General features: G+C 41.1%; 1 protein-coding gene across 1 annotated transcript in view; it reads left to right on the top strand.

Annotated features, from left to right (window-relative positions):
* Positions 1-342: 342 nt before the first annotated feature.
* LOC101340508 (glutathione S-transferase A4) overlaps positions 343-20,795 on the top strand; it is a 27,013-nt gene continuing 6,560 nt past the window's right edge. Inside the window, exons 1-6 of the mRNA XM_012559168.2 lie at positions 343-384; positions 1,350-1,453; positions 8,668-8,719; positions 10,872-11,004; positions 12,485-12,626; positions 15,309-15,440. Coding sequence (XP_012414622.1) covers positions 1,367-1,453; positions 8,668-8,719; positions 10,872-11,004; positions 12,485-12,626; positions 15,309-15,440 — 546 coding nt within the window. The 5' untranslated portion in view covers positions 343-384; positions 1,350-1,366. The remainder of the gene's footprint in view (positions 385-1,349; positions 1,454-8,667; positions 8,720-10,871; positions 11,005-12,484; positions 12,627-15,308; positions 15,441-20,795) is intronic.

The following is a 20,795-nucleotide window of genomic DNA, read 5'->3' as shown; positions in this document are numbered from 1 at the left end:
CAGCCAGATCGCCCTCACATCCGAAAACAGCGCCTGTGAGCACGCTATATAAGGCCAAAGAGAATTTTGCCTTTACACATAGGTCGAGCTGTGCGCCATGGTACCACTAGAGGAAGAATTTTTAACAAAAATCCAAATCCAAAGAGGACTATAAAGGTAATTTTATCTCTCAAAACACTAAAATTGAAGTTGAAACTGACTTTATTTTGAGCTGTTTTCACATTATCCAGAATGCCTTGCAGATGGGTGGGGTATGCTAAATATTGCCGTCTCTATTGGTGAAATTTCCTGGAGCCTCCCCACCTCGAGTGTCTTCTCGCAGCCTCGCTGCAGGCTGCTCGCCTAGCGCTTTGTGCCGCTCCCGGCCCTCAGAGCCGACTCCAGGTCTGTCTTCTTGCATCCCACGCCAGCCTTCTCCCTTCTCCCCTCCTCGTTTCTCTCTCCCCGCTCCTGTCCTTTTACTTCCCTATCCGTCTCCTCCCCAACACCACCATTCAATCCTTCTCTTTCCCTGCTGTGGCTCTGGGGTCCTCTTGCCGTTTGCATCCTGCCCCTATCTGGTGGGCCCTTGGCTGGGGTTGGAGTCATTCTTGGCTCAGGATGCTTATATTTCTTCCCTCTGCGGAATCTGGATCCGTTGGTGAAATGTGGGCTCAGATCCTCCCCGGGCCTGGCCGGGCAGCATCTGTGGTCCTGCGTGTGCTTAGCAGGGGCGCGAATTATCCCGAGTCTGGGCTCAGAGGGCAGAGTTCGTGGCCTGGACGCACGTCTCGGGGCCGGGGGTTCCTCTCCTACCGCGGGGGACGTGCCAGACCCTGGGGCAGCCATCACAGGCGTGAAGTTGAACGCATATTTTGCAGACAATTGTCATACTTGGCCTATTCACCTTCCAGTTGCTGTGATAATTAAATAAGATGTTGCGTGTGAAAGTTATGAATACTTGCCGAGGTTACAGTGGGTGTATAATTCTCCTCCGTGGCCCTCTGCATCTTGTCTCTCTAGGCTTAATTTTGAAAATCTAGGAACATTTTTCAAGGTCAAAGTATACGATGGTCTGAATCGGTGAAACACTGTATTGATATCACAGATGTCTGTCGTTGCAACAAATGGCCCCAGTTTCCCAAGATCCAGAATAAGAAATCATAAATAGAAACGCTATGAAGGCCAAGGTTTTTTTGAAATGCTTTGAATAGTGGTATGTTTTTTATTAAGTGAGGGAAAACGTAGCAACAACAGAAACCAGTTTCCTGTACCAAATCCTTGAATATTCATTTAGCCCCTGAGCACTGGGTTAAGGACATGAAATTTAGACTGTTCGTGTGCGGGGAGCTGCTACGTTTGTTTTTCAGAACCTTACAACGCCATCATGGAAGCGAGGCCCAAGCTCCACTATCCCAATGGAAGAGGCCGCATGGAATCCGTAAGATGGGCTTTGGCTGCCGCTGGAGTCGAGGTACTCTATACGCTGTTTCTTAACAAACTTGTCAGCCAATTTTGAGACCTTTGAGGGGGAAAATAAGTTTTGGAGCCCAGTTCACTCTTAGTCCCCTTTCCACCATATTGCATACATACTTCATTGCGTCAGAAGATTCCTTCCTTTCAAGTGATGTTTTTCTTTATAAATGGAACGTAGTTGATGGAATTCTGTCTTACTTTTGACTTTTGCTTAATCACTGGCTTCTGATCCACCATTAATAAATATTTATTAATTAGGAGAAAATGAATCAACTTGAAAATTTCCGGTTACTCCCATAACTTGGTAATTGGACAGTCTCATGGTGAATTGCCTATTTACATCAGTGATTTCAAACTGGCAGCTATCATGACTACATATGGGTATGCTTTGGCCCATGCAGTGTTTTTATTTTTGTTCCGCTCTTTTAATAAGAAGTTAAAACCTCTTATTATGGAAATTCTCAAATGCAAACACAAATAGAACATTACCATGAATCCCAGGTACCCATCACCCAGCTCAACAGTCATCAACTTTATACTAATCTTGTTTCATCTCTTTCCTCCCCTCCAGTTTTTTTGTGGGAGAATTTTGAAGCAAAATCCAAATATGTCTTTTCATTTGTGAATACTTCAGCATTTGTCTCTAACAGATTAGGATTTTAAAACATAGCCAGAATGCCATTATCAGACCCACAAAATCAGCGATTCCTCATTGTCATTTAACACTCAGTCTGTTTGTCTCAGATAAGACTTTTTACAGCTTTTTGTTCTAGTTTGGATTGAAACAAGGTCCACACATTACATTTGGTTGATATGTTTTGTTCTGTATTTTCTTTGTAAAATCTGTAACAGTTCCCGCTGCATTTTTTAAGTACACTTTGTATTTTAGAATACTTTTTTAGATTTACAGAAAAATTGCCAAATACTACAGAGTTCGCATTCATTCTCCCCTAATGATACATCTTCTATACCCTTCGCACATTTGTCAAAACTAAGAAATTAACATTGGTGCATGACTATTAACTAAACTACCTACTTTATTCAGATTTCTCTAGTTTTTCCTCTAATGTCATTTTACTGTTTCAAGATCTAATCCAGGGAATCACATTGCGTTTAGTCATAATGTTTCTTTAACCTGTTGCCATTGAGTCAATTTCAACTCATAGCAACTCTATAATCTCCCTTAATTTGTGCTTTCTTAGTTTTTCCCTTTTTTCATGACCTTGACAGTTTTGAAAAGTACTGGTCCAGTATTTTATTGAATCCTCCACACGTTGGGTTTGTCTGGTGTTTTTCTCCTGATTAGCCTGGGGTTATGGGTTTAGAGGAAGAATGCCACAGAGGTGAAGTGCCCTTTTCATTGCATCCTATTGGGTAACATGATGCAACACAATTTACCACTGGTGAGGTTCGCCTTGATCATTTGGTTGAGGTGGTGTCTGCCAAGTTTCTCCACTGTAAAGTTACTATTTTTCTAGCTCACACTCACGGGGAGAGGAGTTAAGCTCCATGTCTTCGCTGGGGAGTATCTATATATAATATATGGAATTCTTCTATAAGGAAGATTTGTCTCATTTCCCTCATTTATTTATTTATTCAGTGATTCATTTATATCAGTGTGGATTTATGTATGTATGTTTATTTTATATTTTGGGTTATAATCCAATAATATTTTGTTGCTCTAATTGTTTCAGCTTTGGCCATTGGGAGGTCTTTTAGGTTGGCTGTTGTGTTCCTTTGACATTTCCCCATCCTCCCTTCTCTCTCTCTGTCTATCTCTCAGCACTTCTCTACCTTCTGGCACTACGAGATGCTCTGGGATCATCTTGTAGTTACCTTGCCCTAGCCCTAGAATGAGATATTTCTCCAAGAGGCCAAGCTTGAACTCTTTTATTAGAAAATAGTATTAACCATCAAAATCTGGGTGGTGGGTGTCAATATTTTTTTTCTGATGTTGTTGCATGCCATCAAGTCAATTCCAACTCATAGAGTGCTTCATAGGGTTTCCCAGGCTGTAATCTTTACAGAAACAGATTGCCAGGTCATTTCTCCTACGGAGCTGCTGGTGAGTTTGAACCGCCAACCTTTCAGTTGGCATCTAAGTGCTTAACTGTTGTGCTACCAGAGCTCCTTTATATTGGTTTATAGTGCCGTTTATTTGTGGGAGAAACTGCCGTGTAAAATTTTCCCCCTTTCTGGATGTGGCTTATTAATTCTCAAGGTGTCATTTTAACATATTCCCCTGTTCTCTATATTTCCTGTAAACAACTAGTTGGACCCAGAGCTGTGATCAGATCCAGGCACTTTTTTTTTTCTTTCTATTGTTAAAAAATTTTTTTCCTACCAGATTACTTCAAAGGTGATGCTGTGAACATATTTCTGTTTACCACGTCAGGGGGTACATAATGTCTGGTTGTCTTGTGTTCAGTGATGCTGAGCTCTATCAGGGTGTTCACCTGACACCATTTTGAAGTTTCCCTCATTGCCCTTTCGACTAGTGGTTTTAGCAGCTATTATTGTTCATCATTGTTGTTAGAGATTATAAAATGGTGATTTCTATTCTATCATATCTATTTTTTTCTATTTCGATCGTATCTCCTGAATTTATTAACTGTGATTCTCTTATAAGGAGTAATTTTCACTTGTTCACTAATTAATTACCATGAAATTCACTGCATGTATGAAAAGCAAGATAGCTGCTTGATTCTCTTTATCAATTTTCAGAATAGAATAGACAAATGACGATTGTGAGTTTTTTTAGTTTTTAGTTTTTGTTTTTTTGAGTATCCTTGTAACTCACCACATAGTATTTTATAATTTTTATGATTAGTTGACATCATTTTTACACACAAACCCTGATTTCTGACTTATCTTGAGAAATTGGAAAATCTGGTAATACTGAGCCTTCATTTCCACAGGGCAGCAATTGCTGGATCTGAGTAAGGACTGCCCCTGGAGATGGGCCTCTCTAGTTTAACACAGTCCTCACTATTCCCTATTGCCTCAGGATGTATTTGCTAATAGTGTTAAGAAGAGAATGAAAACAATTCTTGGTTCTGTGATGTGAGGCTGGTTGACTTCACCTATTTATGTCATCTCTGTAACTGTGTAGGCTTCTGAGTTTGTAATTCTTGGTTTATTTAATAGGATTGATAATGGATATCTTCTATAATATAATCTTATGTCTAAAACGCTCTGTCCTTCCTATCTTCATTCTTCCCTGCCCTTCCCACTCCCTTGTGAGTCAAGATTCTTGGTTATAGTGATAGAAACCCAAACCTAAATAAATTCGACAAAAAAGAGCATAAGTCATATGGCCCACCACCCAGGCCCATCACAGTGGCTAGGCAGATGGGGTAGAGTAATTAGCCCAGCTTGAGTCTTGAGCCCACCTCTCTGACCAGGGTGGAGGGGACTAGGTTGGCCTCCCTCACTAGGACCAGCCACATGGTTTACAGGAGAAATTCACAAGTGGTGTTGGAGGTCCATCCCCATTTCTTTGCCAGGACATTTTAGGTAAATTTATGCTAGCATAGATCAGACACCACCAGGAGGGAAGGGCTTGCAGCCACTGAGTGTGTTCATGGTTCCCACTGTCACAGGTTGATCCTGATGTGTGTCTGAGTAGCCGGGTAACTAAAACCTTCTGAAAAGCAGTTGTTCTAATTCAGGGAGTCAGCGTTCTTAGTCTCAGTCCCTTGGTTTGAGTCATCACTGACATTGCTCTGTGCTGGTTCTTGCTCTTTGCTGCTTGGACTGCATCTGCCTAAAGATCGCAGAGAAGACCTGACAAATCACCATTGTTAAAAAGGAGATTGTTATTGTTAGTTGCTGTCAAGTGGATTCCAACTCATGGCAACCCCATGTGTGCAGAGTAGAACTGCTCCATAGGGCTTTTAAGGCTGTGACCTTTTGGAAGCAGATTGGTAGGCCTATCTTCTGAGGCACCTCTGGGTGGGTTTGAACCACCAAACTTGGCTAGTAGTCCAGCGCTTAATCGATTGCACTGCCCAGGAACTCCTAATGGGAGATTAGTGTGTGTATATATGAAAGTTTAAAGGCCACAAACTCCCTTGTTCAGAACCTCAGAAATTCACTTTGAAGAACTAAAAGAATATTGAAAAGGGGAGGGTTGTGGTATGGAAGTGGGCAGTTCTCTGAAGAGTCCTAGGTCAGAAACTGTCCTCTGGGTTAGGAAACAAAGACAATTGATTGTATGGATAGAAACCAAGATGATACATCTAATCTTGTGGCGTTGGGTAGAATTGCCAAGCTCCTCCCTCCAAGCTGTGATGGGATTCCTTTTCCCCTCATTCTCCCACCTTGGTCCCAATTTCTTTACTGACTAATAGTTTCATAAAGATTGACACTACAGAGTTATCTCTAGTGAGGGGCACATTTTGCATGTGTCCCCAAAAGTCTAGTCTCAAAAATCAGGATCAGAATCATCTGGAAGGACTTGTTTAAAAAATGATTATCTTTGGGCTCCTCCGAACTACCCAATGTCAGTCTCTGGAAGGTGGGCCTGGGTTTTAATATGCACACCCCCATTTTCCCCTGTATTTTTGTTTTTTAATAATACTTTATTGTGTTTTCAGTGAAGGTTTACACAGCAGTTTAGGTTCCCATTCAACAATTTCTACACAAGTTGTTTGTGACATTGGTTACATTGTTCACAATGCGTGAACATTCTCATTATTTCTGTCCTGGTTGTTCCATTCGCGTTAGTTTCCCTGCCCTCTTCCATTCTCATCTTTGTTTTAAAGTAATTGTTGACCGTTTGGTCTCATATAGGTGATTTTTTAAAGAGCACAGTACTTATGGGTGATAGTCATTACTTTTTGAGCCAGTTTGTTATTTAGCTACAAGGTGACCTCAGGGGTTGTATCTCAGGGCAATAGTCTCAGAGAGTCCTCCTGTCTCAACCAGTCCAGTCTGGCTTTTTTTTTTTTTTTTCCTCTCATGTCTTTTTAATGATATGATCATAAAAGTTTGAGATGCAGTAGCATAGAGAGAGAACTGTCTGTGCCACATCTGGGCACTGGGACAGATACCTGAGACTGTTGCCCTGCGACTACCGCTCAATGGGCAGGGAGCCAGCAGAGGAAGAAGGCATCAGATAGAGACTCTCTGGAGCATTGAGCCCCTCTCCTCACACCACGAGGACCGTGGCGACGAACCTAGGCCTTGTCATCCCAGTCCTTCCACGGGGGCCAACTAGTTCAGACTGAGGGGGGGGAAGGGGGGTATTGCCTGAACTGTGCCCATCTCTGCGGTCAGCACTGCCCCTCCCTCTGCTAATCTGGCAGACAAGAGTGAGAAATAATCCCGGAACTCAGGTGGAGAAGGCCTCTTCTTGATGTGAAGTGCATTCCTGCAGACCATCTTACCGAAAAAACCCCATTGCCGTCGAGTCAATTCTGATTTATAATGACCCTATGAGACAGAGTAGAACTGCCCCATGGGGTTTCCTAGGCTGTAAAGCTTTTATAGAAGCAGATTGCCACATCTTTCTCCCGCAGAGCAACTGGCAGGTTCAAACCGCCAACCTTTCTGTTCACAGCTGAGCACTTAACCGCTGCACCACAAGGGCACCTTGCAGAACATCAGTTAGACATATTTTATAAGGTCAAGAGAAGAGAACTCGTTTTCACCATTTCTTCCCCCCCCCCAACTTTTTAATTGGAAAACTTTTAACTTACAAATTGTAGCAGTACATTGGACACCTGAATTCCTTTCAACAAAATTCATCTATTGTTAACAATTTGCTACATTACTCTCTCTTTTTCTCTCCTCCTTCCCTCCTCTTTCTCTTACTCTCATTAACTCTGCTCTTTCTTTTCCTCAATCATTTGAAAGTTGCACACTTGAGCATATATCTCCTTTCTAAGAAAGGACAATGGCCCTGATAACCACAATACTATTGTCATAAGTAAGAAAATTAATAATACTTTTGTAACATCTAATATATAATCCATATTCAGATTTTCCCTATTGTCCCCAAAATGTCTATATAACTGTTGTATATGGATATAGCAGATATAACCATTCTTCTCCATCCAGGATCTAATTAAGATACATGCATTTGGTTATGTTTTGTTAGTCTCTTTCAATCTAGAACAGTACCTGCTTTTTCTTTCCCTCATGCCCTTGACCCCTATGAAGAGTCCAGGCTATTGTGTTGTGAATGTCCCATATTTTGGTTATGCTTGATTTTTACCTCGTTGATTAGATGCAGGTGAAACATTTTCAGCAAGAATTCTTTACAGGTGATGCTGCGCCCTTCCCCCCACTGGTGATGCTGAGTTTGGTCACTTGATTAAGAGATGGTGAGATTCCCCAGATCTCTCCATTGTAACTTTTCTTTTTTCATAATTAACTAATTTTTGGGGTGATATTTTGAGACTGTGTGAATATACTGTCCCCTGAAGCCCAATGATTTTAGCATCCATTTATGATTCTTATAGAATCAGTTAACTACATTGGTGGTTGCAGATTGGTGGTTTTCTAGTTTCAACACTAGTTAGCGATAATCCTACATTAATTAGTGATAATTCTTCCATAAAGAAGAGCTTTTTCTTCCCCTTCCATTTTTTTATCATCATCATCTATGAATTTATGGATGTTTTTGTTGTTGTATATTATAATCCATATCTGACATTATTCTTTTTGATGCTCAGATTGTCCCAAATTTGGTTAGTGAAGTCCCTTCAAGCAGGATACTATAAACTCAAAAAACCAAACCCATTGCCTTCAAGTGAATTCCAACTCATAGCAACCCTACAGAACTGCCCCGTAGGGATTCAAAGGCTGTAATCTTTACAGAAGCAGACTGCCACATCTCTCTTCCGCGGAGTGGCTGGTGGATTTGAGCCGCCCACCTTTCAGTTCACAGGTGAGCGCTTAACCGCTGCACCACCATGGCTTCTTAGGATACTATATAGCTTTTGACATATTCCATTAATCTTTGAGCGCCTCCTTGCTTTGTGGAATAACAAGAACTTCCCTGCCCCAGACCCAGAATCAACCTTTTCTCCTAGGAACCCTGGTCCCTTTTAGTGGGCAGTGATATTTAGAAGCTAAGATATGGGTGCTAAGTGTGCTCTTTCTCTGTACTTCTTGGGACAATTTAACTGGGTATTATCAGTCCTGAACCTGTAATGATATTTTCCTTCTTTTGGGGGGGACGGGGTTACCTTGTTTTTTCTATAGTTTGATGAAGAATTTTTAGAAACAAAAGAACAGTTGCAGAAGTTGCAGAATGGTGAGTATAAAAATGAAACAACCATCTTCAATAACGATTTAAAACAAAACAAAACAAAACTGATACTTATGTGGAAGGGTAGAGGTGCTCATGGCACTAAACATTCAGAACAGTATCCTAAAACCAGAAAACCAACAGGGAGTAATGGCTAAAGTTGCCAAGAAATTGCCCCTTATTCAGTCCAAAACCAAACCAAACCTGTTGCCGTTGAGTTGATTCCAGGACAGAGTAGAACTGCTCTACAGGGTTTCAAAGATTGTAATCCTTAGAGAAGCAGACTGCCACATCTTTCTACCATGGAGCAGCTGGTGGGTTCAAACAGCCAACCTTTTGGTTAGCAGCCCAGCACTTAACTACTGAGCCACCAGAGCTCCTTTTCTTGTTCAATAAAAAACAAACCAAACCAAAGCCGTTGCCGTTGAGTTGATTCCAACTCGTAGCCACTCTATAGGAAGAGTAGAACTACCCTGTAGAGTTTCCAAGGAACAGCTGGTGGATTACAGACTGCCGACCTTTTGGTTAGCAGCTGAGCTCTTAACCACTGCACCACCAGGGCTCCTTGTTCAATAAGTAGTTCTAAAAATGCTAGGTAAAAGGAGAGAGTCGCTTCTTCCCTTACCCAGGTTAACAGCCTTTCTGTTCCTCCTGCCCCTCCTCTGACCTGGTCCTCCTCCTTTTTTCTTCTTCCTTGTCCCTTTTCTCCTCATTCCCCACCCTTTCCTCCATGCTATCTGAGGCATCATCACCTGCTTGATGTATGCAGATAACCTCATCCCCCACTTACACTGGGCTACATTTCTGAAGTAAACACCAAACAGAAGTGAAATCAGTGAAAGTCCCTCCTTTAACTCCTGGTTAGCCCCACTCACTCTACTCCCATTCTTTGTAGCAGGAACCACCAGGAGGCCCCATAAAGAATGCCTAGCAACCTTATAATGAGGTAATGGTGGTTCAGTGGTAGAATTCTCACTTTGCATGTGAGGAAACCCAAGTTTGATCTCCAACCAATGCACCTCATGCGCAGCCACCGCATGTCTGTCAGTTGCTATGATGCTAAACAGGTTTTAGCAGAACTTTCAGACTAAGATGGACTAGGAAGAAAAGCCTGGTGATCTACTTCCAAAAATCAGCCAGTGAAAAACGTAAGGATCACAATATAATGGTATGATCCCCAGTTGATCATGGGGACAGTGCAGGACCAGGCAGCATTTTGTTCCATTGTGCATAGGGTCACCATGTGTCGGGGACCTACTCGACGACAGCTAACAATGATAACATCCGCAATCCTATAAGCAGCCTCCTCTCACTAGCCATTGGAAGGGTCCCCAGGCTCAACTCAACTTGAGAGGGAGCAGCTCTGCAGGGCTATACTGCCACAGTCTGTGCATGACACTGGCCTGCAGCCACCAGGCTGTCCCCAATCCGTGAGCTTCTTGAGGCAGTCTGTATCTTATACCTGCATCTCTCTCTACCCAAGTGGAAAGTGTTTGATGCAGATTTGTTGAAAAAAATCAATGGATCACTTTTTGACCAGTGATAGCAAACTCGTGTAGTATGCGGTCTGTGACTGTGGAACACAGCAAAACCAACGACTATCAGCTGGTGACGGAGCTTGCATTATCAAATGTTATAAAGCAGCCCTATCCATTAGGACATTCTCCAGTGATGGAAATGTTCTCTTCTGCCCTCTAACATGTGGTAGGTGCTAGCTAGATGGGGCTACTGAGCACTTCAAATATGTCTAGTCTGCCTGAGGAACTGATTTTTAAATTTTAATTAATTAAAATTTAGATTTAAATAGCTACACCTAGCTAGTGGCTAGCCTATCGTCCAGTGCAGCTCGAAAGAAATACCTCAACTGTGTGTCCCCCACCTCCGCCTCGTCACCACTGTGGATAGTTATTTTTCCTGAGGGTGAAAATGAAAAGGGAAAGTTGAGAACAGTGCTAGTTTCCAGGCTTCCTTTATGGTTAAATCTGCTCTTGGTTCTCCTGAGTGAAACTGCGGTTATGTGTCATCAGCAAGTTTTATACTATTTCCTAAGGGTATGGCTGCACTGTCCCTCTTATACAATAGAGTGTTGGTGTGCGTGAGGGAGGAGGGGTGGGAAGGCAGGGAAGAGATCACTCTAAGTCTGTGCTTCCATTCGCAGGTAACCACCTGCTGTTCCAACAAGTGCCAATGGTTGAAATCGATGGGATGAAGTTGGTGCAGACCCGAAGCATTCTTCACTACATTGCGGAAAAGTACCACCTCTTTGGCAATGACCTCAAGGAGAAAACCCTGTACTGTGGCCACTCTCAAGCATTCTCACTTGTCAGCTTACTGAGGCCTTAGCTGATTAGTAGTTCTCTGCAGCCCACCTCATCTACGTAATGTCTTGTATCGTTAGTGAGGACAGGGAACAATAATCCAGAAAGGTCAGACAGACCAGTTGAAAATTCACAGAGAGTCTGAGTAAAGCTTAGAAAAAAAATTGAACTCAGGTATTCAGTCCTGTATCTGTGGTGTCATTGTTTCAGTTTTCAGCATCTTAAAATGCTTTGATTTTAGAATATTGCTTTTACCTTCCTTGCAAATTTATTATCGTTGAGTCATGGGAAGCTGCTGTGACTTTCAAGGCCTGTGACACTGTGCATTGGGTTAGCATTTGAACTCAAAGCCTCGTCCTTCCAACACCTAGGTGTACGACCCTGGGCTGAGTGTTAAGCTTCAGTTTCCTGATGAGTTTCCTTTACAATGGAGACAAAAATAGTACGTGCTTCATAGTTTTGTGGTATTCAATGAGATAGTGAATATAGAGTGTTTGGCACCATGCTTGATGCACACCAAGCATTCAATAAATGATATTCACTACTTTTATAAATGTGAAGTTCAACCCCGTGCTGAGAGATAGCGTGTGGGTGCTAGAGTGAGGGTGGTGAAGCAGGAGCTGGGGAGAGAAGACAGTCATGACAATCATGCTTTCTTATCTGTAGCAGATTTTTCTGAAGGATTTCTCCAGACTACATCTAGAATTGACTTAGCATCTTTGCTCTTAAGAGGCAGGTGTAAATATTAGACCAAGAGACAGAAAGTGCCACATAAACCAGAGTCTCCATCAGCCTGAGACAAGAAGAACTAGATGGTGCCCAGCTGCCACCAATGACCGCCCTGACAGGGAACATAACAGAGAGTCCCTGATGGAGCAGGAGAAAAGTAGGGTGCAGAAGTCAAATTCTAGTAAAAAGACCAGACTTAATGGTCTGACTGAGACTGGAGGAACCCCGGAAGACATGGCCTCCAGACTCTGTTAACCTAGAACTAAAACGATTCCTGAAGCCAACTCTTCACACAAAGATTAGACTGGACTGTAAGACATAACATGATACTCAGGAAGAGTGTGCTTCTTACTTCAAGGAGATACATGAGACTAAATGGGCAGCTCCTGTCCAGAGGTGAGATGAGAAGGCAGAAAGAGACAGGAGCTGGTTGAATGGACATGGGAAATCTAGGGTGGAAAGGAGGAGTGTGCTGTCACATTTAGAGAGAGCAACCTGGGTCACATAACAATGTGTTTATAAATTTTTGTATGAGAAACTAAGGTGAGCTGTAAACTTTCACTTAAAGAACAATAAAAAATAAAAAAATGAGGCAGGTGTAGGTAAATGTTTCTTAGCACTTATGATGCCAGAGTCTTAAGAAAAGCAATTTGAATACTTAGCTATGGAAGCCAATGAGTTCATAGAGAAGGGAAACTGAGAAAACTGCTTTGTTTGTTTTAAGGATTGATATGTATGTGGAGGGGACTCTGGATCTTCTGGAGATGATTATCACACATCCTTTCCTAAAACCAAATGATCAGCAAAAGGAAGTGGTGAGCATGACCCAGAAGGCTGTGATCAGATACTTTCCTGTGTTTGAAAAGGTAGGTAGCAAGAAGCCTACAAACATGGTATCACCCAACCACAAGGGACCTGCTACAAACACCCTTTTCTGCTCAGTGTGGTGTAAACCTAAGCCAAGTGGACCAACCTTTCTGGACTTGTAAGTGCCAGTGGTGGCCCTCAGCACACGGCCAGATGTCTTGGAGTCCCTTAGGCTTCCCCAGGACCACATTCTTCAGAAGTCTGGAAAGAGTAGGGACCCACTATATTTGTGCACCATCATTCTTTGTATTCACCAAATGCCCACCTTGTGTAAGGGACAGAAAAGCCTAGAAACTACTTCATTCATTCATTCATTCATTCAACAATCATTTGTTGAACACCTTTTATGTGTCAGACATTCTAATGATTATTGGATGTGAAGAATCATTTCAGTGTTGTTTCTCTTCCCCTTGCACTTCTTGTTTTCTGTTATATTTTCCTCTTATTACCATAGCTGCTTTTCTGGGCTTCAAACTCCTCTTTTCTTGAACTGGAAGGATTTTTTTTTTTTTTTAATGTTTTAATTCGAAAAGAAAAGAATATATGGAAAGACCTATTTGGCAGACTCCCTCTGACAGTCGTCATAGAATTGGATTTAAAAAGAAGGAGAAATAGTTTCTGGGTTTTTTTATATTTTAGTTTAATAGTACCATGCTCAGGAGAGGTACCCTATGAATGTAAGATCTGATAATGCAGAAATGTAGTGTGAAGAGGGCACAGATTACTGGTGCCTTGGCAAAGAATCACTGCTGGCTCTTTTGTTCCTGTGGGCCAGACTTTATTTCAGGGCTCCTCACAACGCTCCTACAAGGTAAAAATGGTTACCTCATTTTTACAGATAGTGAAACAGAATCACAGAGAGTTTGAGTCACATGTCCAAAGTAACATGGTTTGAAAGTAGAGAGCCAGGATTGGAACTCTGGCCTCTGCCTACAAATCCTGGATTCATTCTACTATACCTCTCTGGCTCCAATACCTATATTGGATTTGGAGTAATACTGAGAGTCCTTGAGAGACACACATACATACACACATGTACACGTGCATGCATGCATGTGCATACATACATGTACACACACTCACACTTGTTCACAGCCAGCCTTGCTTCCCTCTTCCCTGCAGCTTATTAATGAAACAGAGTTAAGGATAATCCCCAAAGACAGTAAAACACTCATGGGCACGAAGAGTTCACTTCAAAGGAGATGTCCCCTTTGCTACCACTCTTCCTTTCCTTTCTGTGATTATATCAGTTCCTATAAATCCCCACACCTATATGTGACTCTCAAAACAGACTCAGAATGAATTTTCATGCTTTTAATTTTCTCTATCTTGGAAGATCTTAGAGGAAGTCTACTTCTTTTAGAGTCAGGACTGATTTATAACTATGAGTTCAGATGTTCATAGAAGCACAGAACTGGGAGATAAGATTGGAACAGCCCAAGGTTGTCCTTGGAGACCACCTATCACTTTTACTTCCATCACTTTTCCCTGATCCTCCTGAATTCATCAGGGCTGATATCCTTTCAAAGTACTGAATGCTAAGTCCAGAATTGATCAATATCCCTTTCCCTTTTCAGTGTCTCTGATATAAAGCAGATGTTAAATGATGTTTTCATTTCTACCGTTGTGCATGCACTTGTGTGTGTTCACACGCTCTTTCTCACTTCCCCATCCCACCTTCTCTCCCTTGATATAGGTACGTCCTTTTTTTTTTAATTTCATTTATTTTGTTGTTGTTGTTGAGAATATACACAGCAAAACATACACCAGTTCAACAGTTTCTACATGTATAATTCAGTGACATTGATTACATTCTTCAAGGTGTGCAACCATTCTCACCCTCCTTTTCTGAGTTATTCCTCCACCATTAACGTAAACTCACTGCCCCTAAAATTCCTATCTAATCTCTCGAGTTGCTGTTGTCAGTTTGATCCCATATAGGTAGTTCTTAAAAGAGCATAATGCTTAAGGCAGACATTTTTTACTAGTTAAGCTAAACTATTGTTTGGCTTTAAGAAGACTTCAGGGGGTATTTTTGGTTTAAGTTTTAAAGATTATCTCAGGGTAGTAGTTTCAGGGGTTCATCCAGCCTCCATGGCTCCAGAAAGTCTGGAGTCCATGAGAACTTCAAATTCTGTTCTGCAATTAGGAAATTCCTCTTAATTGATGCTGTTTATTAAAAGATGAAAGAACCAGGCCCTAGTTCCACCCCCTTCTTAGTTACAGCCACTCTTCACTTATTTACGTGATTAGGTCCCAAAGGCCAGGTCATTGTGTGAAAATCAGTGTTACGTGAAAACGGAGGATGACCACATCAGATCACAAAATGAAGGATGACTACATCATTACATAACTGGCAGATTATATCATTACATATCTGAGAATTATGTAATGATCTAATTACTGAGAATCATGACCCACCCAAGTTGACTCAAAACCTTAACCATCACAGCCAGCATTATTCTGGCCTCACACCTCGGTGTTCATTACTGCCAGTGGTATGTCATTAATGTACAAAATAGTCAGATAATAGATTTTTTACTATTGTCATAAATGAAAAATGTTGGATAAGGAGATAGTTGGTAAGGAGGCGTAAGTGTACTGCACTGATTCAGTGACTTCATCGGTTTCTCTTTGAAGAGTATCTATCCTAAATGATGCAAAACATTTATATCCTGCAGATTTTAAGGGATCATGGACAAAGGTTTCTGGTTGGGAACCAGCTGAGCCTTGCAGATGTGATTCTACTTCAAACCATTTTGGCTCTAGAAGAGAAGGTTCCTAGTATCCTCTCTGCATTTCCTCATCTCCAGGTGAATAAAATCATGTATTAGAAGATTGGCCCAGAACTGTTGGGCCTTGATTGGCTTGGTGTGAGTGTATGTGTTATATTTTTAGATTCTAGTTAGTAAAATGAAATGAAAGTACAGACTTGAAATTGTTTTATTTTGTTGGTCCCCATGTCCTTAGAGTTGAAAGGTTATTTACTTGTGAAAGAAGTTTTGTCTTAGTTTTGTTCCACAGATATACTCTTGGAACAAACACCATATGCAGAAAATTTGCCAGCTGGGACTTTGCATAATCTTAGGGTTGAAGACTCCTCATCTCTCTGTCCTGTGTGTACTGAGGGGAGGGCAGGAGAGGTCAGTACTGAAAACAGTCTCATATCGGGGCATGACTCCCTTTCTCAGAAGTAATGAGGTCTCAAATTGGAAACTCCCAGGCCTGTGTTCTGAGAGCTAATAAGGAGCACCCTAAATGTCAACCCAAAGCGTTCCAGCTGCTTTCCTTCCTGGAAGCTCCAAGGAAAGATCCCTGTGTGCCTCAGTTTGCTGCATGGAGCATTCTGGCAGGATTGATTGTAGAAATTTAAAACAGAAAAGGACTTTAAAAAAAATCTTCTCATCCAGTGCCTTCAACATACATATAAGGAAATAGAGACTGAAAGTAAAGAGGTCAGCAGCCAAGATAGCTCAACTAGTGAGCCCTTGAGTTTTAACTAGACATGTAGCCTTTTATCTCAAAGTCCAGTGAACTTTCCTCTATATTGGGGGTCGGCAAACTGCTTATTGTGGATATCTCATGTAAGTGCGATCATACAATATTTGTTCTTTTGAGTCTGACTTATTTTACTCAGCATAATGTTTTCAAGGTTCACCTGTTTTGTAGCAAGGACTTTATTTCTCTTTATGGCTGAGTAATATTCCATTGTATGTACGTTGTTGTTGTTGTTAGGTGCCATCAAATTGGTTCCGAATCATCATGACCCCAGGTACAATAGGACGAAACACTGCCTGGTTCTGTGCCATCCTTACAATTGTTGTTATGCTTGAGCCCATTGTTGCAGCCACTGTGTCAGTTTATCTTGTTGAGGGTCTTCCTCTTTTTCACTGACCCTGTACTTTACCAAGCATGAAGTCCTTCTCCAGGGACTGGTCCCTCCTGATAACATGTCCAAAGTATGTGAGATGAAGTCTTGCCCCCGTCACTTCTAATGAACATTCTGGCAGTACTTCTTCCAAGACAGATTTGTTTGTTCTTCTGGCAGTCCATGATATATTCAGTATTTGCCAACACCATAATTCAAAGGCATCAATTCTTCTTTGGTCTTCCTTATTCATTGCCCAGCTTTCACATGCATATGATGTGATTGAAAACAACATGGCTTGGGTCAGGCACACCTTAATCCTTAAAATGACGTCTTTGCTTTTTAACACTTATTTAAGTGTTAAAGACATATTTGCAACAGATTTGCCCAATGCAATGCATTGTTTGATTTCTTGACTGCTGTTTCCATGGACGTTGATTGTGGATCCAAGTAAAATGAAATCCTTGACAACGTCAGTCTTTTTTCCATTTATCATGATGTTGCTTATTGGTCCAGTTGTGAGGATTTTTGTTTTCTTTATGTTGAAATGTAATCCATACTGAAGGCTGAGGTCTTTGATCTTCATCAGGAAGTACTTCAAGTCCGCTTCACTTTCAGCAAGCAAAGTTGTGTCATCTGCATGTCACAGGCTGTTAATGAGTCTTCCTCCAATCCTGTTGCCACATTCTTCTTCATATAGTCCACCTTCTCGGATTATTTGCTCAGCATACAGATTGAATTAGTATGGTGGAGGGATACAACCCTGATGCACACCTTTCCTGATTTTAAACCACTCAGTATCCCCTTGTTCTGTTCAAATGATTGCCTCTTGGTCTATGTACAGGTTCTGCATGAGCACAATTAAGTGTTCTGGAATTCCCGTTCTTTGCAATGTTATCCATAATTTGTTACGATCCACAGTCGAATACCTTTGCATAATCAATAAAACACAGGTAAACATCTTTCTGGTATTCTCTGCTTTCAGCTGTGATCCATCCGACATAGCAATGATATCCTTTGTTCCACATCCTCTTCTGAATCCAGCTTGAATTTCTGGCAGTTCCCTGTTGATATACTGCTGCAACCGCTTTGGAATGATCTTCGGCAAAATTTTACTTGTGTGTGATATTAATGATATTATTCGATAATTTCTGCATTCTTTTGGATCACCTTTCTTTGGAATGGGTACAAATATGGATCTCTTCCAGTCCGCTGGCCAGGTAGCTATCTTCCCAATTTCTTGGCATAGGCAAGTGAGGACTTCAGTGCTGCATCTGTTTGTTGAAATATCTCAATTGGTATTCCGTCAATTCCTAGAGCCTTGTTTTTTGCCAATGCTTTCAGTGCAGCTTGGACCTCTTCCTTCAGTACTGTAGGTTCTTGATCATGTGCTACCTCCTGAAATGGTTAAATGTCGACCGATTCATTTTGGTACAGTGATTCTGTGTATTCCTTTCATCCTCTTTTGATGTTTCCTGCATCATTTAGTATTTTCCCTGTAGAATCCTTCACTATTGCAACTTGAGGCTTGATTTTTTTCTTCAGTGCTTTCAGACTGAGAAATGCCGAGTGTGTTCTTCCCTTTTCAGTTTTCTATCTCCAGGTCTTTGCACATTTCATAATACTTTACTATGTCCTCTCAAGCTGCCCTTTGAAATATTCTGTTTAGTACTTTTACTTCATCATTTCTTCCTTTCACTTTAGCTACTCTACGTTCAAGAGCAACTTTCCAGAGTCTCTTCTGACATCCATTTTCATCTTTTATTTCTTTCCTGTCTTTCTGATGACCTCTTGCTTTCTTCATGTATGATGTCCTTTATGTCATTCCACAACTCGTCTGGTCTTCGGTCATTAGTGTTCAATGTATCAAATCTGTTCTTGAGATGATCTCTAAATTGGGGTGGGATATACTCAAGGTCGTACTTTGGCTCTTGTGGACTTGTTCTAATTTTCTTCACTTCGACTTGAACGTACATATGAGCAATTGATAGTCTGTTCCACAGTCAGCCCCTGGCCTTGTTCTGACTGATGATACTGAGCTTTTCCATCGTGTCTTTCCACATATGTAGTCGATTTGATTCATGTGTATTTCATCTAGCGAGATCCATGTGTATAGTTACTGGTTTTGTTGGTGAAAAAAATTATTATAGTGAAAAAGTCGTTGGTCTTGCAAAATTCTACCATGTGATCTCCAGCGTTGTTTCTATCACCAAAGCCATATTTTCCAAATACTGATCCTTCTTCCTTGTTTCCAACTTTCTCATTCCAATTGCCAGTATTTATCAGTACATCATGATTGTATGTTTGATCAATTTCAGACTGCAGAAATTGGTAAAAATCTTCAGTTTCTTCATCTTTGGCCTTAGTGGTTGGTGCATAAATTTGAAAAATAGTCGTATTAACTGGTCTTCCTTGTAAGTGTATGGATCTTATCCTATCACTGACAGTGTTGTACTTCAGGGTGGATCTTGAAATGTTCTTTTTGATGATGAACTCAGTGCCATTCCTCTTCAATTTGTCATTCCTGGCATAGTAGACCATATATTCTATGTATATACCACATTTTTTTAATCCATTCATCTGTTGATAGACATTTAGGTGGTTTCCACCTTTTGGCAATTGTACTGCAATGAACATTGGTGTACTTGTGTCTGTTTGCGTTGCTGCTTTCAAGTCTCTTGAAATAAGTAATGAAAAGGAGTGGAACTTCTGAATCATGTGGTAATTCTATGTTTAACTTTTTGAGGAACCGCCAAACTATTTTCTATATCAGCTGCACCGTTTTTCATTCCCATTAGCAATTGATAAGAGTTCCAGCTTCTCCACAACCTTGCCAACATTTGTTGTTTTCCACCTTCAACAAATATTTATTGAACGAATTTTTTTTAATTGTGCTTTAAGTGAAAGTTTACAGTTCAAATTAGTTTCTCATATAAAAATTTATACACACATTACTATGTGACCCTAGTTGCTCTCCCTGTAATGTGACAGCACACTCCTTCTTTCCACCCCAGATTTCCTGTGTCCATTCAGCCAGCTCCTGTCCCTTTTTGCCTTTTCATCTCGCTTCTGGACAGGAGCTGCCCATTTAGTCTCATGTATCTACTTGAGCTAAGAAGCACACTCTTCAAGAGTATCATTTTATGTTTTATAGTCCAGCCTAATCTTTGTCTGAAGAGTTGACTTTGGGAATGGTTTCAGTTCTGGGCTAACAAAAAGTCTGGGGGCCATGTCTTCTGGGGTCCCTCCAGTCTCAGTGAGACCATTAAGTCTGGTCTTTTTACTATAATTTGAGTTCTGCACCTTACTTTTCTCCTGCTCTGTCAAGAGACTCTCTCTTGTGTTCCTTGTCAGGCACTGTCCAGTTCTTGTCTCAGGCTGATGGAGTCTCTGGTTTATGTGGCCCATTCTGTCTCTTGGGATAATATTTTCCTTTTGTCTTTGGTGTTCTTCATTCTCCTTTGCTCCAGGTTGGTTGGGACCAATTGATGTATCTCAGATGGCTGCTCGCTAGCTTTTAAGACCCCAGATACCACACACCAAAGTGGGATGCAGAACATTTTCTTAATAAACTTTGTTATGCCAGTTGACCTAGATGTCCCCTGAAAGCATGATCCCCAGGCCTCCGCCCCTGCTATTCTCTCCCTCTAAGTGTTTGATTGTATTCAGGAACCTTCTTAGCTTTTGGTTTAGTCCAGTTGTGCTGACTTTCCCTGTAGTGTGTATTGTCCTTCCCTTCACCTAAGATAATTCTTATCTAATATCTAGTTAGTGAATACCACCCCCCCCACCCTCGTAACCATCAAAGAATGTTTTCTCCTGTGTTTAAACTATTTCTTGAGTTCTTATAATAGTGGTCTCATAAAATATTTGTCCTTTTGCAACTGACTGATTTCACTCAGCATAATGCCTTCCAGATTCATCCATGCTATGAGATGTTCCGCGGATTCATCGTTGTTCTTTATTGTAGCATAGTATTCCATTGTGTGAATATACCATAATTTGTTTATCCATTCGTCCGTTGATGGGCATCTAGGTTGTTTCCATCTTTTTGCTATTGTGAACAGTGCTGCAATGAACATGGGTGTACATGTATCTATTTGTGTGATGGCTGTTATTTCTCTAGGATATTTTCCAAGGAGTAGGGTTGCTGGATCATACGATACTGCTATTTCTAGCTTTTTAAGGAAGTGCCAAATGGATTTCCAAAGTGGTTGTACCATTTTACATTCCCACCAACAGTGTATAAGTGTTCCAGTCTCTCCACAACCTCTCCAACATTTATTATTTTGTGTTTTTT

The sequence above is a fragment of the Trichechus manatus genome, unplaced genomic scaffold (assembly GCF_000243295.1).
Source record: "Trichechus manatus latirostris isolate Lorelei unplaced genomic scaffold, TriManLat1.0 scaffold00215, whole genome shotgun sequence".
NCBI classification, from domain to species: Eukaryota; Metazoa; Chordata; class Mammalia; order Sirenia; family Trichechidae; genus Trichechus; species Trichechus manatus.
This window is presented reverse-complemented; position numbering and strand designations above follow the sequence as displayed.